At 38.8% G+C, this 19,085-nt stretch overlaps 1 protein-coding gene across 1 annotated transcript in view; it reads right to left on the reverse strand.

The window, feature by feature from the left end:
* KCNQ5 (potassium voltage-gated channel subfamily Q member 5) overlaps positions 1-19,085 on the reverse strand; it is a 508,649-nt gene that overhangs the window by 15,961 nt on the left and 473,603 nt on the right. The window contains exons 9-11 of the mRNA XM_050951093.1: positions 17,436-17,492; positions 11,496-11,716; positions 1,537-1,645 (exon numbers count right to left, since the gene is read on the reverse strand). Coding sequence (XP_050807050.1) covers positions 1,537-1,645; positions 11,496-11,716; positions 17,436-17,492 — 387 coding nt within the window. The remainder of the gene's footprint in view (positions 1-1,536; positions 1,646-11,495; positions 11,717-17,435; positions 17,493-19,085) is intronic.

Raw genomic sequence — 19,085 nt, forward strand, 5'->3', positions numbered from 1 at the left:
AGCCACTGCCTCTGCAGCGCACTAGCACTACCTCTCTCATTTCAAAACTTCCAGAGGATTTTAAAACAAATTTATTTTTTTTTGTCATTTTACAGCAGTTTAGGCACAAACTTGAGGTGTGACTTTGTCTTTCTGAGGATAGCCTTTTGAAACACAGCAATGGCTCTCCCCTGCTGCCAGAGGTATGTTCTTCTCTAAAGTGATAGATTCTGCCATGGAGATGCACAAGATGAGAGCTGTGGGAGCACTCATTCAAGAATGAAGAATGTTTCATAGCAAATTATAAGCTCTGTGCATTGTTCAGAAACACTGCAGTCAGTTCATGATAGCATTTCCCCCAATAATTCATCTTTCAGTGGCAGTGCTTGTCTATAAAAATTGATTTGGTAAAGGAAGTATGAAGTTCTGTGCGACTGTAACAGTACCCATAGCTGGGGAATCTGCAGTGACTGAATTTCTGGATCTAAATGTGTGAGTCTCTACAGCTTGAGTGAAAGGACAGGCCTATTAGTTTGAAGACTATAAATCTCACACATGGTCCAGCTACTCCAGGGGGCAAAAGGCCCACACTTAGTTAACATGGGTTATATTATGATACTGTTACTGAAATGAATGGGACTACCTGAGAAGTAATGTGTGAGCATGATATCAAAATGTGGCCACTGGTATTTAGGTCAGTTTCTTTTCTTTTTTTCTTCCCAAACTCACCATTACATGAATATATTTCTCTTTAAGTAATTTTGTGCAGCTTGCCACTTTGATAAAGGAGACAGAACTTGAGATTAGTTTAAAACTGTTGGAGTCATAACTAGATCAATGAATTGTCATCAACAAGGCTCTGCTTAGCTGCAGGACTATAACTGTTCTGAACTCACCAGAATAAACTTATACCATAAAAAATATGCTATTGCAGAAAGATTTGGGAGTAAGCAAATTCAATACACAATGTCAATTTGACAGTGAGAAATATTAGAGACACAAGGTAGATCAGGTAATATATTTTACTGGACCAACTTCTCTTGGTGGAAGAAACAAGCTTTCCAGCTACACAGAGCTCTTCTTTTCTGTTAACTCGAAACCTTGTCTCTCTCACCAACAGAAGTTGGTCCAACGAAATATATTATGTCATCCTCCCTTGACTCTCTCATATTCTGGGACCAGCACAGCTACAGCACTGCAAAGTGAGAAATATTATAACTTTTCCAGACCTGGTGACATACATTCAATAAAGCTACATCTGTATGTTGAGTGTATTTTGAATTACAGAACATATATTGTAAATCAAGCTTCACTTTTCTCTTTCTCTTCCCATTCAAATAAAACCCATATTGTAGAATATGTTTTTGAAATGTTGAAAAGAGGATAACTTAGAGCTGTGGAAATATATCAGCCTCTAGTAGGCATATTGCTGAATAGCAGTGGGGAGAGAATTATACTAGCATGTTTACTAGTGATGTAAAAACATAGCCATACAATAATTTCAATAGCCAATAACAGAGCTCTCCAATATTTCTTCACTGAGTATTCTTCACCCACCTGATAGCTCTAATGATGGTTTTAAGTGCTGGCGTGAGATCTTCTACTGATACATCACATTGGCATCCTCTCTCATCACAAACATCGTCTGTTCCAAGAGTGGTGTCAGCTACAGGATACATTTACAAGCTAAATAACAAGCATTTCAAGACAATACCCCTGTACATTTAGGTAGCTTTCCTCTCATGCTGTCTATATTGGGAAATAAAACTACATTAAGGGAACCAAGTTCTGCTGTCTAGTCTAAACCTAAAAGCAGAGAGGAAAACAGAATTTTAGTAATGAGAAAGAGAAAAAAGCCTGAGACCTATGAGATCATCAGTCGATCTCCCTGCTAGTGCAGGATTGTTCTCTATAGTCCAAATAGATACTGTAATACCAATACATTTATAATGCAGGTCTGCGTGGCATCTGAGTATATCACATCATGTTCTCTGTTTTAGGAAGAAGCAACAGGGTAATAGAAACCATGGCAGAACCACAATATAGATACAAGACACATATTATAATGATGAATTATTAGTTATTATGTATATAGCACCGTAAATGTACATAGCATTTAACAGAAAAATAAAGGATTTGCTCCCTCTTCCAAAGAGCACATTTATTCTGTGTGAGGACAGCTGAATGACCAAATACTCCACTTCAGGTAAAAACTGTGTTTAACAGAAGAAAGATATAGGATGAAATACATACCACTTCAGTTGGCCCACATAAGCCTTCTGCCTCTAAGCCACTTAAGAATTGCCTTTTGCCTGCCATAGTGGGAGCTGAGGGAGCTCTCTGTACTAGCTAGTCTTACGATGTAGAAGAAATTTGCTTATTTTATGCATAAAATATTTATGCCCCATCCCCTCCCTAATGCAAGCTTGGATGCCTGCCAAAATTATTAATTAATTTTAATAAACTATGTAATTATCCTGCTATATTATTTTAAATTCACCAAAGCTACTAATAATTAAAATAATAACTGAAAACCGTACTTAATGCTGAACTTTCCAGGTGTTTCACATTTCTGTTCCTGATTTAGTCTTTCCAATAACTTTCCCCATTTCTGGAATTTCCTGCCTTATCCCTAAATATCATACTAAATGAGTCTCCCTTTATTCTAGTGGTATTTTCACTAAAAATCTGATTCTTCTCACTTACACTGGTGTAAATCAGGAGTAACCCTGTTGAAATCAATAAAATTACAGCTGTATAAAACCAGTGAAAGAGGAGATTCTGACTTCTGCAGTTTAAAATAAAGTGCATTTCTAAATGGTGGCCTCTATGATAAAATTCTTGGCTCTTGTTCTAAGTGTAGCTTAATTAATGAAAGAGCTCCTTTACTGGAACATTGCAAAGAAAAATCTGCATAAAGCTGGTGTTGAATGAGACTCATGCAATCTATGAAATTCTCCAGGCAGTTCACAGACACAAATATCTTCAAAATATATTTATAGATACACAACAAAAAGTTCTTGCAAATTTAAGCCAACACAAAAAAGAGGCACTTTTCTTAATAAATTGCTTTCTTTCTTTCTTTCTTTCTTTCTAATATTTCCATTAGCATGAGTTTCCCTCAGTATGGTAGGAGCTCAATACAATATGTCAATGACGCTGCTGAGGAAAAGCTACAAACCTTTTTTGATATATACAAGAAATGTGCATATTTCTTTATAATACTTAGAGACTTGGAAATGCCACCCACCCACATCAAGGGGTGGGAGAAATTGATGGGGCTGTTGGTGAAGGGAAACAGCCACAGTAGCAAGGGAGGGAGATTTTTGCCAATGGACAATAGGTAGAGACTCCCAGGGGAGGAGCTGGCAGCCATTGCCAGTTGGGGGAGAAGGGTACTGATTGGCCAGCATTCCCAGCTCCTAGGATTTAGCCAGTGCAGGGCCCTTGTGAAGCCTCTTTCAGCTCTGTTCCAGCTGCCCACCTTTCCCACCTGAACTAGGAATGGGAACCTGGCCTGATAGATCCTGCAGGTCTAACCAATCACCTATTTACAGTGTCAGGAAGGGATTTCTTCCCCCATGGGCCAATTGGCAAAGGACCAGGGAGTTTTTTGCCTTCCTCACAGCACCTTCAACCCACAGTGGTTTGAGTAGGAACACGCTTGGTACCTAACTAAGGTATTCGGGTGGTGGTGTTTATTTGTCAGAACTTGCGGCTGGTTTCCAGTGCAGTTAAGAGAATAAAATGAATGGTTCCCTGAGGTAAAAGACCAGGGATTTTGGTGATGAGCCTTGGGCTCATGTGACATGGTGAGTCCTTGTGGCCTTCATGGGCAGAGGTCAAATATTGTAGCCCTTGTGGACTGATGCCCCACCATGCTGCACCCTCTGTCCCCCTTGCGGGGGTAGGGGAAAGAGGGTGCTAGGACTCAGAGAGAGCTGAGTTTGGAGTGTAAGCTGAGGAGAGCCACCCTGTGTTATGAGTTATATGTTAAGTAGCACTATAAACCTGATGCTAGTTACAGATTATATGGTAACAAGTCCTGTAACCCTGAGCCTGTTAATGGGTTCCCTGGTAAGGAACCCCCACACTGGAACCAATTAAATGCCTGGTATAGGAGAATATATATATGAGCAGGTGGAGCCCCTCCCTGTGTTAAAGTTTAACAAAATTGTAATCCTATGCATATGTCTGTCCTCATTTTGCTGCTGTGTCCAAAAAAGTTTGGTAAGCATGCATTAAGAAGAACTTGGAATTTTTTCCAATTTGCATTCCTGATGAAATAAAAGTTTATGCTCTGATTAACTTTCCAGTGGAATTTTATGGGCATGTATGCATTCACATTTATGAATTTCACTGACATTTATGATTATGCATAGATATATGGGATAAAATTATGATGTGAAACCCCAGAAAGTGCAAATAAAAATGTACGCGTTCATAACTGTATGTCATATGGTTTGGTGCACAAGTTATGCCTTGGTTTTGATTTATATTTTCCAAAGGCCATATGTGTTTTCTGTTGTTTAGCAATGTACTTTGGCTACAGTAAAACTGACACTGCTCTGATCTTCCTCACAGCACTATACTAACAATGTTAGTGACAACCAAAGCATATCTGTCTGTTTAAGAGAAATGAAAAGCTTTTATCCTTTTCCCTTTCATTTGTTTCCTGGGAACAGCCAGGTGCTAGCAACAATATTCCAGTATTGATCAAAGTCTAGAAACTCAGCCTGCCTAGCTCTGAACCTCTAAAATAATATGAACAATAAAGTCTGATCTTGTTTCTGAAAGCATCAGGACAAATACTACACAATGTTGCACTTAGATACTATGTTAGAGTACTCTAGGTATTGTATACTCAGATCAAACAAACACACACACAACTGTACAACATAGTATGTGTTCCAAATATGTACACAAATTATTGAAACTCTTTCCTATCAGTTTAAACCAGGCTTTTGACTATATATTATGGAGGTAATAAATATTTAATAGAGACATTACATTGCAAAAATATGGTTTAATATTTTAAACTTAATTAAAACGTGCGTCTGTGTGCACGCGTGTGAGTGCAAGGATGTGGCTATTGTTTTATTTCTCAAACGTGAAGCAGGCGTGAAGCAGTATTGGGTCTGGGGAAGGTTCTAGGCAAAAGTTGCACTGCTAGACAGATAGAAAAACAAATAATGTTTCAGGAATAACATAACTGTTTTCCTTATTCTAATAACATTCTTTTTTCAGTGTTAGAAGAACGACTTTTTCTGTGATTCTCTCATTGTTATATGACACTATGGTGAATTTTACTTTCAAAAGTTTTACAATATTGCTGAATTCATTTGTACGTTCTAAGGTGGTCTGTATACATAAACATATGCATGAGATTATTTTCCCCTTACATGCTTAACTCTTAGGGCTAGCTCCACAAAAGGATTTAGGTGCCACCTTAGGCAACTACATCCAAATGTTTAGAAAATCAAACTCTCTGCTCAGTTGCCACCTAACCCTACAGACAAACCCTGTAACCCTAAATTCCCTAGATGCCTTAGTTTCTGCTGATCAAGTCCCGTAGGTGCCAACATTTCTGCTGGAGGACGTGCTCAAAGCAGCCTCAGTCCTGATGCCCAGCTCATGCCTAAACCCCAGTGGTGGCCTCAGATTGGACACTGCCCACCTGTCTCACCTGTGGGGCTTAATTCACAGGCGTACTGAGGAAGAGAGAGCGCAAGCAGGAAAGAGAGTTTTTGACTCCATTATCTAGTGGTTAGGGCACTTACCTGGAATGTGTGAGAGCTGATTTCAAGTCCCTACTCCAATGAACATTTCAGTATTTTATACAAAGTGGAACCTTCAACAGAGGAGGCTGAGGGAGACTCATCCCAGAAAAGCCCCTAGCCCAGTGGTTAGGGCACTCATCTGACAGTTGGGAGAACTGGGTTGAAGTCTGTGCTCCACATCATGCAGAGTGGGAATTTGAACCTAGGTCTCCCATATCCTTGCTGAGTGTGCTAGCCACTGGCCTATTGGGTAAAAGAGGGCCATTGCCAGTTTTTGTGAGAAAGGACTGTCCTGGCTTCAGTGCTTAACTCCAGCTGACAGTTCACAGCTGTGAATCCTTGTAGAGGGAGGTACCTCCTCATAAATGCCTAACTCCCTTTGAGGGGAGGGGCTTAGACAATATTTCTTTAAGATAAAAAGCCTTGTTTTTATTGGCTATCAAATAATTCATGCAAGATCCTAAAATCTAAAATTCTGCATGTATAATAAACATTACATAAAGATTCCTATCTAATAATTATCCGTTAGCTTTTAGTTGTCATTAAACTTCCAAAAAATGCCCTGTAGAAATACTGGCAATATTTCATGGAATGGCTCTCGATACTTAATTAAAAAGGAGTTTCTCCACGTTGAGTGATGATAGGAGAATCAGAATTTTTTCTAAAAACAGTTAATTATATACACTATAATTCTACCATTAAAATTGCTGATCACATCATAATAGTGAATCACTAACTGATCTGTTATTAACTTGCCATAAAAGGAGAATAAGAAAGATGGATTATTTTGTTTTGATTCTTTTTAACTTTTAAAATTCTAAAATTTAAAAAATCTATATCTAACTGATTTGTATCGATATAGCTATACATACAAACATACCCCATACCTATGTAAACAGCACACGTTAAGGTAGAGCCATGTAAGGAAGTGCAGGCTATGTGATAAAGTGAAGAGCTATGGGGGAAATATCATGCATTTTTGACTGCATCATTTGTTGCACTCTGCCCACAAAACCGCTCTGTTGGTGTGAGCTCTGAAATTCCAAACCCCTTGTCCTTGGAGGTGAGGTCACCACTGGAGAGTCTTCAGCCCAAATGCCCAGTTTTGGTCAGGGTTAGCAGTAGCAATGACTTCACCCCTGCAAGCACTCACCCCATTAGGGCCAACTTCGTCCTGGGCTTGGCTCCCTCTCCCTTTTTATTAAAAAAGCAGAGACTTCAGTTGCTGGGTAATGGTAATAAGGGTACTTGGCTTTAAACACAGAAGGTTATGAAGGACAGTAACAAAAACATTTTTTAAAACTCTAAAGCATTGCTAAAATAGCAATATATTTGGCATATGCAGAATACATGCTGTGCAATATGGTATAATGGCTTAATCGGCACTCAGTTCATGGTTTCACCATTCATGAGTGTGAGGTCATGTGAAATTCATTTAGGTAAAACCTTTGTACCACACCACACTGCATTCTCTCTCTCTCTCTCTCCCTCTCAGAGCCCAATTGTGCAACCCTTATTCATACTGCTAAACAGTTCCTTTGAAGTCATTGAATACTCATCTATATGAGTAAAATTTGCACAATCAGGGCCAGACCATCAGTTGATGTAAATTGAAATAACTCTATCAAAACTAATGGAGCTATGCTGATTAACAGCAGAAGAAGATCTGGCTCATAGAGTTCAAATTAGAATGGTGGATTATGTTTTATAAGATCTCATTAATAAATTACAGTGTAAACTATATGAAAATTAGAGGAGATATGTTATTGGTTTAAACAATCACAGAAATATTACCCTATTGACTGACATCAATTAACATATTGCAAACAGCACTACAGCTTTTTATCCCAAGGTATTAGATCATACAAATCCAGTAAGGAGACTAAAGACACCAAACGGGTTAATTCTTAACCAGTAATTGCTAACTAATGAGCTCTTAAAAACAACTAAACTAAGGACCTGCCCCAGATCAAATGAACTCTAGATGAGGGCAAGATGTGTGTTATTGAAAGAAAAAGCTGTTATTTTTACAATACATAAATTATATGGTAATAACTAAGTATATGGGGGATGAAGCATACATTTGCATTCTTTCCATGATTTTTATAATCTACTCGCCCTGAGGATTCAATGTAAGTACTCTCAGGGGAATGGAAGGGCAGAGAGTTCATGTGAGTTTATAACTTTCTGCCGTTAAGTTTAGAGATAAGAACAGAAATCAACTGTTTCCTTGGGGAGGCCTTTTCAATTAATCAAATGAAATATGTCTGTAATTTCTCAAGTGTTGAACACTTTGATGTTTTATTCAATAAACTGCGCAACGTCTTTAGGTTACAGAGAATGCTAAATATCTCCTGCAAAGTCTCAAAAATGGTGGAATAAAATGGTGGAATACCTGTTCCTAATTTCATCTCAGAATGGGCGAAAGGGTGATTATTAGACTATTTAGGAATAAATCCTGTTCCTCAGAAACCAAAGACACAGCAAGGCCTGGAGTAGGGCTTTCCACCAGGAGAGCTGGGGAAGCAGCCCCGGAGAGTCTGGGGAAAGGTTCTGTGAAGAGACAGGACACATAGGAAAGGGTAAGTTGATCAAGGCCTGATGGGGCAGGAGAGAACAGAGCTTCTCATTCCTATGAGGGATAAGATTTTCAGTAGAATTAGAGACTGTTAGTGAATCCTGCACTAAGGGGATGAAGATTCAAATGTGTGGGAAAGTAAGTGAAGGAAAGGCCTGAAGCAATGCAGCATTGCAGTGGGCTGGAGGCCTGTTGTTAGCACCTGCCTTTAGCTAGGGATGCCAGGCTAGAGCTTGCAAGAAAACATGGGAGGAAGACCTTTTCACTCCCTTGAGTTAAGGATGGAAGAGCAAGGTAGGAAAGGACTATTGAGTTGTTTGGTTCTGGAAGGGTGAAGAAATTCCTTAGCCTTGGGGAGGTCAGTCAATCATTGATATCTGCCTTGCATCAGAAGAGATGAACCCTGATACAAGAAATGGACCACTGAGCTCCTACACCAGTGGTCCTCAACCTTTTTTCTCTGGCGGGCACCAGATGAAAAGCCACGGAGGACCGTGGCGGTGGATGAGCATCTGCCAAAATTCCACCAAGTGGCAACGTCAATAGGCATTGCTGCCGAAATGCCATCAACAAACAGTGTCATCCATCCGCAGAAAATTGGCAGCATTTCAGCAGTGACGCCTCTGGATGACGCAGCTTGTCGGTGGCATTTCAGCAGGTGCTCGTCCACCGGCCAGTACGTGGGTGCATTTAGACACCCCAGCGGGCGCCATGGTGCCCGCGGGCACCACGTTAGGGACCCCTGTCCTACACTAATAGGTGGCAAAAGGCATGGCTCAAGGAGGGTCAAATATGTGTGGTGTTCTGTATATGAACGTTTCTTTATCCCAGAAAGGGAGGGTTTTTGCTTTGGTTGGAGAGCCAAAGTACCAAAATCACCCAGCCAAATAGCCAGTGGAAGATCATCATAAGGAAGGAAACAGAGGTAGTGACCTGACACCTGGGAGGGAAGAATAAATTACTACAACAAATAAAATGCTGTCGTTCCATTCAGTAAGAAGAAAAAATGCTCTAAGCTAAACATGTAGTTTATGCACAGTCTGTTGAACATTCACTTGGAGACAGCATTTAATAACTGTGGAATCCATAGCAAAGGAGGAAAAATTTTGAACCCACCAAGGTTGGTAGGGCTTATCTGAGGGATAAAAGTGAGGCTGAAGAATGTACTGTGTGAGGTTGCTAAGTGTTGCCTATAAGTAGTAAGCAAGCTGGACATCAGTTTGATGACACTGATCCCAGAGGTTGCTGGACTGAGTCCTACAGTGGAAACTTTACCAAAAAGCTGGAGTCACAGCTGTTGCTCCTTCTGCTGCAGAAGAGAAATGGACATATCTATTGGCTGTTGTACATAATGGTGGATGTGCAGCTGGAAATTGCTGACATGCATACAGTCTGTGGTTACTCTGAGGAACTGGAAAGTATTTAAGTGTATTGTGAAGAATTATAAACTATATTTAGTTTTTATCAGTAGAGATTCCTGCAGATACAATTCATGGCATCTTTTCCCTAAAACAAAAACTGCACGGGAAGTTCCTACTTATTTTGATGAGGCTTCAAGACTATAAGTTACAGTATGTCTAGGGGAAAATATATGGCAATGTTTGCAGAGTTTGTTCAATAAGCATGGGGAACTGGTAAAAAGGAAATTAATCCCTCAATGTGATGTGGCTAGAGAATGAAAGATAGGAGTGGTAAAAATTAAAAGGAATATTACAACTGTGCTCAGCAAACTGCATTGGTTGTCAGTTTAAGTCTAGATGCAGTTCATGGTACTGATTTTTTTTACCTATAAAGAGCTTTCTGGTTTGTATCTTACTGACCACTTTCTGTTCCATTGTTCTATCATAGCCATTGAGATCAGCCAGGGAGGGGTACTCAACCACCAAACTCAAAATCTCAGGATTTGTACATCTGAGGATTCTCAGAGAAGGACTCTAGTCTCTGGACTGCTGATCGTCAGATGGTCTGCTTGTTTTGTTTTCAGCCATGCAGGGAATGTTGCTAACCTTGATTATTTACTGAGGCTTTTCCTGAAGAGGTCTGTTGAGTAGGAGGCTCTTAGTTGTGGTCTATGGTGTATTTCAGTTCTGTGTATGTGCTCTTAAAGGGATGCAGATAGCTAAATCACACTTTTGTCTGATCATTTTTATTACCCACAATTATTAGACGATGCATACACGATTAGTGTCATGAAAAGAGATTAGCGACGTCTCTATTTTTGACAATTGGTTTCCTTTTTGCAGTTTGTGTACAGTCAATTTTGCTGCTTCCCTTGTATTCCCCTATCCTATTGTTTGCATGTGGGCCTTTCAGGGGGAAGTCAAATCTTTATAAAATAGGAAAATGTGATTATAGAAATTTAAAATTGCCAGGGAACACTCAGGCAACTGTAATACCAAAAACTACTTTTAACTCACTTTTTGAAATTGATTATATTTCAAGTTGAATTTTGACAGACTACAAGTTGCTTGGCTCTCCCTATTCTTGGCTGTCACTAGGCTCCCTTGCTATATTAGTCCTCTAGCATCGCATCTGGTCTCCGCATCCTTGGTTCTCCTGGACTAGAGGGGCCACTCGGTCCATATTGATGCGTCATCATAGAAGAAGATCTTTGATGAAGTGAGGGTTATATTAGTGAAAAAATAGTATCTTTGTGAAAGTGCTTAGCTGGTTGAAGGAGAACCTCAGGTCCTATGACTTTCCTATACCTTCCCTAAAACAGGAGCCAATGTGGACGAAACTTGGAATCTCCATTCTGTGGGAAATTCTGACACTTCAAAATGTCCTTACACAAAATCAAGATCTTGTTTATTTATTATCTGTTAAGGTTGATCTATGCATAATTTGCCTAAGATAAAACCACAAAAATAAGAAAATGAAAAGGTAACGCATATAATAGTACATCTCCCTCCTCTGCTCAGAGACACAAAGCTCACCACTAGCACTGCCACCAAACAGTACACCACAGAAAAATCACTACAGCTTGAACTCTAACCTATTTGGGAAGCCAGCTTTCCAGTACCCCCTCTCCAAATTTGAGTATCTGCGCGGTTTCCTAGAACTGTGGAGAATGGATGGTCCTGGAAGTCTGGACGGTTTGTGGTAAAGGGGACATGGGGAAAAGGTATAATGGAAAATACACATGAAAAATATCTTACCATCAGCCACTGGTTTTGGCTGAGAACTCTTCAGACGCAGTGAAGGTCTGAAACGAGTTCGGTCATTGAAGCTCCAGCTCTTTTGCACTTTGGTTGGGCTGCTCTCTGCAGTAACGTCAGTACCTGGTGACCGTCGATCTCCAACTGATGCCTGCCTGTTCTTAATACTCTGCCCTCTTGGGCTAGCCATTCGTACCCGCTCTTTAAAACTTAACTTCTGGCTGTGAAAGAGAGAAAAATATATTATTTTATATTTAATTCATTCCAATTTCCTTTGTAACGCCTAGACATATAAATATATTTATTTCCAGCAACTAAACTAAAGATAGCACAATGTAGATTTTTAACCAGTGTTTCATGGAATATATTCATTCATTGGGATAACATTCATTTGAAAATAGTATAATTCTGTAGAGACATTATCATTGATAGTGTAAAGTGACTGCAGTGAGAGTGTATAGTAAATCTAAGAAAATGTAATCCAGTAATAATGGTTTAACCTTATAGACATACATTTAAGGTTAGGACTTAAATTTTAGATGATTATAAATATATTTCCATGTAAGACAGCCCAGCTCAGTGCATTTCTGATCATTTCTACAGATAAACAAGACAAATTGTTCTATTATTTCTGCATGCCATGTAGTTTTTGTTTTTTAAACAAGCAAGATTAATGTTATTGTTATGTTCATGCGTTTTCAAGACATGACATTTTCCAACATTTCATACACATTATTAATGATCACATAAATTTAACAGTCTTTGTTACAGCATTCATTTGGACAAGACAAAAACCAAAATGAACAACCCTTCCCACAGAAATGTTATTGATGTGATGGCTGATTCACAAAAATGTGATATTATACTGTATGTTTAATAAAGTAATTTCCTGTCTTTGAGCTGGGAACTGATCAGCTGGAACAGCCACTAGCAGATGGTACTTTAGGACTAGTCAGCTGCAATAGCCTGGCTATGCTAGTGATTGTGATCGCTTGATCTAAGGTGGCCTGTACATTGGGAGAGCTACAGGAAGAATGTTTTTCTTCATGCACTTGTGACTTTTCCCTTCTACTTACCCATGGGTAAGATTTTGGGAACTTCTAATTTACAAAATGTACAATCCAGCTTTGTTCATGTTTGTATGTGCTATGTAATATACATGATTTGATCACTCTGGCTTCTTTTCATGTAACACTTTTCCATCTTTATTTATTTATAATTTGAACTATTCATTGTCACTATTTTACATATGGGACACAAATAGGAAACGGAAAGGAGTAATCCACTTTGAACCTGAGTATGCAGTTTGGAGGCATGAAGATGTGTTGTATATACGTGATTAAGTTCAATAATCTATACAAGGGGAGAGTTTTCCTGCACAATGATCCTATTCTTGCAAGGGATAGGGTTGACAGACACAATTGTATTGTGACTATATCACAAATGTGGGAATTTTCTGTAATATTTTTTATGAACAACGTGTGTGTCCCCATCTGTCTTTCTATTGTTACCTACTGGATATAAAGGGGTTAAATTGCTTTTCCTGGAATTGAGCAGGAGGTATGAGGTGTTTGGGCCGTGTAGCTGTCTGGGGTACTAGGAATGCGCCATTAGGAACTGGGCTGGACTCAACCTAGATGAATGGAAGAGCCTCTTGAGGCAAGGAAATCTCAACAACCAAAGATTAACTCCTAGCTGCAGAAGTAGCTGAACGTGTGAACACAGCATGGCTGTGTCTGAAGAACAAAGACACAAAGGTGTCAGGTGTTTATGTTAAGAAAAGCAGGGTTCACACACACAGGGAAGCTCACTGGGGACTTAGAGACAAAGGGAAGGGGGAAGAGGAGATAGGAGGAAATAGGGCATGGCAAAACCTTGTCTCCCCCCAGTGTGAAACCTGTCCTAAATCTGCCTCTCTTAGGATAACCCAAATACTTTCAGCCTCTGTATTCCAGGTCACTAATAAATTGTTACTTTATTTTGAAAAGTCTGCCTGGTGCTGCTGCAGATATTTACTGAAGAGCACTGTGCACTGAAGCAGGGGGAAAGTATCTTGCAGGAGTCTGGCTTGGCTGGATTGCTGCAGGCAGCCATCGAGAGACAGGGAGTGGTGGGGCTTGAAGGCCTAGTTTTGGAGTTGTGGAGGCCACTGGCCTGTTCCTGTGGAACAGTAGGGATCCTTGGAGTCGAGCACACTAATGGGATATTCCTAAGGAAACCAGTTAAAGGCTGAGGCATAGACCAGACCCTGCGAATCCATGACTGGCCACTCATAGGAGAGCCTCGTGTGAATTTATTGACTCTAGCAAAAGGGACATGGTGCTCCAGTGGCAATAAACCTTTTTGGGGGTCATGGCAAAGACTATCTGCTTGTTGTTCATTACACTGAGATGCAGCCTGTTCGTCTTCCCTCGTGGTCCCTGTATTTTACTGTAAGACACTAAAAAGAAGTGTTTTGAACAGAAATGTATTTTGCAACTAAAAAGAAATATTAAAATGTACTGTTCAATGTCTACCTGCTTAACAAACTATATTCTGAAAAGACAGGGTTCTCATATGTAACTATATGAAATGGAATCACATGAGCTTCTGAGGTTATGAAATTTTCAGATAATCAGACAATCTATGTCCATGCATCGTACTATGTCTCATACAGCTGAGACTGGCTGAGAGGCAGTAGGCGGCAAGCAAAGCACATGCTAAGCAGCTTATAATGAAGTCAGTTTCAAGAATGCTATAAAACATCAGTAGAAAGATCTTCATTAGACAAATATGGCATGTTATATCCCTTTAAAGAATACTTGTTTCTGAAATTTCTCAATCTAATCCCTTTCTCCCCCTGCCCAAAGTAAGCAATTTTTGAAACAAACATGGGATGATACTGGAAATGTCATCTCTTTCCATTGCAAAATATTAATCACACCTGGAACACTAAATCCTGTAGTGTATTGAATACAAAAGACCCTCAGAACCTATAATCTGAAAGAAAAGCAAGTTCTAAGGTTTGTTTTACAGTAACAGTTACAGTTCAAGGCTCCGTTCAACTCTCAGTAACTTTTGTTTATAAACTGTCATGAGAATGTAATCTAGGAGGCAGTCGTTTAATAGCCAGACTACAATGTATTCACACTTGCGTGCATGAATTACATAATGCAAATGTATTTCTTATTATAGGTACTATCTCTGTACATGTGCTCCCCACATACTGTATTTGCTGTACCCAGAGGTAAAAAAAATAATAATTATTACTCAAGCAAGAAAATCAAATGATTATTTTCTAGAGAAATCCTATGAAGCAAAAACTTTATGGACATGTCACTTTGTCCTACATTAATTTAAATGCTTGGAAAATTGATAAGGTAGCCATAACAAGGATCGATAAGGACTATATTATATTACCCCAGTAAATGCAAGCAAAAAAAATTAGATGAAGAGTACATATTACTGCTGCTAAATCAACTCATTTGTACTAATACAAATCTCTTTTCTCTCATTTTTTTAAAAGGTGTCATGGATGTAGTGCCTTGAGTGAAAGCCATCCTGTTGATGTTCAGTAGAGACAAACATGACATCATGAAACTGTATGGGGTAGACTGTGGCATGTGCTCACGCATTGCTGTGGACTGTCAGTTTTCTGGGAATAGTGCTTGAGGGTCCTCTTAGCCTCCATGCAAGGGTTCTTGTAACCTGAATGCTGACCCAGATGGCAAAAGCGTTAAGGCACTGATTCAGGGAAGCAAATGGTTTAGTGCTTTCCTGAAGAGGCATGGTCTTCTGAATCAGGGCCCAAGTGTCCAGAACCTGAATGAGCCCCACTATCCCCTACCCTATAGCAATTTTGTTCTTTTTTGGGGGATGACGCTGTTCTTTGTTGCTTATATTTTATCTGTTCAATCTTTTATGTCTTCCTGGACCTACTGTGTTCTTTTTCTGCCTGTTGCAGAATTCTGTATATTTCTATAGCTACAGTGCTGGAGCTTTAAAGTCTTGGAGGGCAAGTCTACAGTACAGCACTACATCGGCGCAGCTGCACTGATGCATCTTCACCATGGTATCGTGTCTGTGAAGATGTGCTATGCTGACGGCACCTCAGCGAGAAGCATAAGCTATGTTGGCAGGAAAGCATCTCCAGCCGATATAGTGCTGGTGTGGACAGCGCAAAACTTGCATTGCTCGGGGGAAAGGGCTTTTTCACACCTTTGCATGACATAAGTTAGATTGACTCAGGGCCATTCTTCACGACGGGGAGATTGACGCCGCTGCAATCAATGCAGAGGGTGTTGATTTAGCAAGCCTTGTCAAGACCCGCTAAATTGATAGCAGAGCGCTCTCCAGTCAACTCCGGTACTCCAGCTCCCTGAGAAGGTTAAGGTAAGTCGACATGAGAGTGTCTGCCATCGACTCAGCACAGTGAAGACACCGGGTTAAGTCAACCTAAGCGAAGTCGACTCCAGCTATGTTATTCATGTAGCTGGAATAGCGTAATTTAGGTCAACTTACCCCCATAGTGAAGACAAGCCCTTAAGGGGTAATGTAGACCTGCCCTAAGAGTGGATTAGTTATAACTGGAACCTTTGGAAAAAAGAAAATTACTTCTCTTTAATTTTTGTACTCCAAAGGCATTAGTTATAACATCTCACCCACTTAGTGCCTGACCCTGCTACTCAACATACACATGAATTGTTCTCTTGCATAGGGCTGTACTCCCTTTAATTTTTCCCAAATTCTTTATTTTCTATCCTTCACTTATGAAGGAACTGCTGGGGGGGAGACGAGACACTAGGGGTCACTGTGGCTTCTCTGGAGGGGTAGTGAACAATATTCTCTAATGGACCAAATGACTTTATGAGCCTGATTACTCCAACTGGGTGCACATAACTCCTTTTGAAACCAACCTGAGTCACACACATATATTTGATAACCCAGCCCTAGAAGTTTAAGATGTAAGACTTCTCCACCAGCCTCATGGTAGAAGTGTGAACTCAAGAATGGTAATGTTATACCATGTACCTGCTATGAGCGTAGGCAAGAATTCCAAGAAGTAATTTTAGTTTAGATTTCAATGCAGTAATGGAATTTTAAAAGAATATATTTGAAGATTTTTGTGAATGGTGTTGAAAAATAGTGCATTTATTTCAAATTAGTCTCTGGACAAATAGAAACTATATTTTTGCTCATTTTATAATTTCAGTCTGAGACTATAATGACTTTTCGAAATCATTAAAAAAAACTTAGAAAAATTAGATGCAGCAAGTTTTTGGCATAGAGCAGAGGATTCTCCCCTGAGATTCATAAGCTAGAAATTACCATGTTTGGCAAGAGATAAAAAGGTCAACAGAGTCCAGTTGAAGCAAACCATTGTTTTAGCATGCAGTCCCCTACACTGTAGATAATGCACTGATTCAGGCACTGTCTCCAAGGGAATTCTTCTCAATAGCAACCGTAAATTTAAGTTATTGAAATAGCCTAGTGTGTGATACCTTAGTATTCCCCACTATTTAACGTTTATTTGACATAGGAACACAGCCTCCACTGTTGCAGTAATCCTCTTGGATTTAGGAAAATGTAGTTATCCCAAATATCGAAGAATTGTTTTAGCTCTTTATAGGATCAAACATTCCAAAAGTTCAAGTCTCAGGCGGAAGAGGGTACTCAGGCTTAGAAAAGCCAATGTGTGCTGCACTCTGCAGTTGTCAATTGCATGAATTTTGAGGTGCTGACACACTATACTATAATATACAACACTTCATTGCCATTGTATTAATACAGCACTGCAGGCAACAAGCAACAGGGAAAATTACAAGCACTTAAAACAAATCAAGAAAGGACCCTAGGAGAAGTAAGAAATTGTAAAGCACTAAGAAGGGGAAGTAAACTGATCATGCACCTGATGTTAGTGGCATTCTCAAATATCATGTGAATAGATAGGATGCTGGATACCTATGTTTCCGAGAGCTGTACATCCTGAAGAGCTTCTGTTTATTACTACAAAGCTTACTAGGAGTGAGGGGAAATAGAGGATTGTATTACTAAGCATTCCACTACTAGGAAAGGAGTTAGGTTTTCCATTTAAGCCAAGACAGGTTCCAGATCACTGACAATTCTTTTTTCACAATGGTGGAGGCAAAGATAATAAACAAGGTAATCATTTAATTTTAAATCTGCTATGAGAAACAAATTACAATATTGTATATAGAGATTCCAAAATATAATGCATTTGAAAGAACCAATCAAAATGAGTAGTAATAATAGGTCTTTCTTTGAACTCCTATGCAGGCAAAACTCCCATGGACTGTAATGGAAAGTATTGCTAGAGTAATAGATGCAGGATCAGGCCCACTATTTAGTACTTCTATTTAAAAGAATAATAAAAACCTACACTACTTGAGTGAAATTTACTTTCCTGCAGAGAGAATTATTAGAAGGCCTATGCACAACTTGAGGCTCCTGTAAGGTCTGAATATAGGGCTTATGTGAAATGTTCTGCACTGACCTTGTGCTAGTTCTCTGCATGGGTGAATTTCACTCATGATGAATAAATTTTTAAATATATATATGAATGCAATGTATAGGAATTCAGATTGAAAATGGCTTGCAGAATTCTAACACTGATTTACAGAATAATTTATTTTACAGAAAATACTAGAAATATATAGTCTAATTTTATAAAAGAGAAAAAACTAAACAGCACTTCTATATAATATTTAGAAATACTAAATATAAACTGTTGGGCATTTCCTTGGCAAAATTAATATTCATGTATAGCTCAAAGGCTCAGTTCTATCCTCCAAACACAAAGTGACAACTTAGCCACACACTGAAAGGTTCTAGGTCCAAACAGGAGTTAATGAATGAAAAATGTCATCATATGTCCAAAATTTATTTTTATAAATAAGAAATTAAAATAATTTTCAGATAAACAGATTAACATTTCTTGTTTGTTTTATTAAAACAGAATTAAGAAGAAAGAGCATGTTCACAAAGCAATCCAATGCAGTGCAAATACAAACACATTTTAATATAAAGAAAGACATCATTTATTTAGTTCACACAGCATCACATGCAAGTCACTCAGCATCATAGAAAAAATAAGTTAAAGACTAGAGGATAGTTAACTCTAGAAAGTGCATTGCAGAACACTGCATTTACATATTTAATGCAAAAGACTACATTCATTACATATATTTTAACTGATGTAAACATACAGCCATACAACACTGTAAGAACTATTGACAACCAGTGATGACAACACAATACTTAACTTCACTTAAAAAGGCACTAAATGGTCAGCAGTATTTATACTAAAGTCAAAGATATCAGTTAAAAATTAAAAATGATTGATAATTTTTAAAACTTTTCAATTGTATTTCTTTTTCTTTAGGAAAATTCAATTTTAACATACTATTATATGTAAGCTGTTGCAAAGTCTTTTAATACCAGGCAAAAAAGTGCATTTTGATACCTACTCAATATACAGCAATAACAGAAAATATTGGTTGAGATTTTCAAAGGGATATGGCCACACATCTTCCATTAGTATTAAATCAATGAAAAGTCATTGAAGATATATGGTTAAATCCCCTAGACTAC

Source organism: Gopherus flavomarginatus, chromosome 4 (genome assembly GCF_025201925.1).
Source record: "Gopherus flavomarginatus isolate rGopFla2 chromosome 4, rGopFla2.mat.asm, whole genome shotgun sequence".
Taxonomy (NCBI): domain Eukaryota; kingdom Metazoa; phylum Chordata; order Testudines; family Testudinidae; genus Gopherus; species Gopherus flavomarginatus.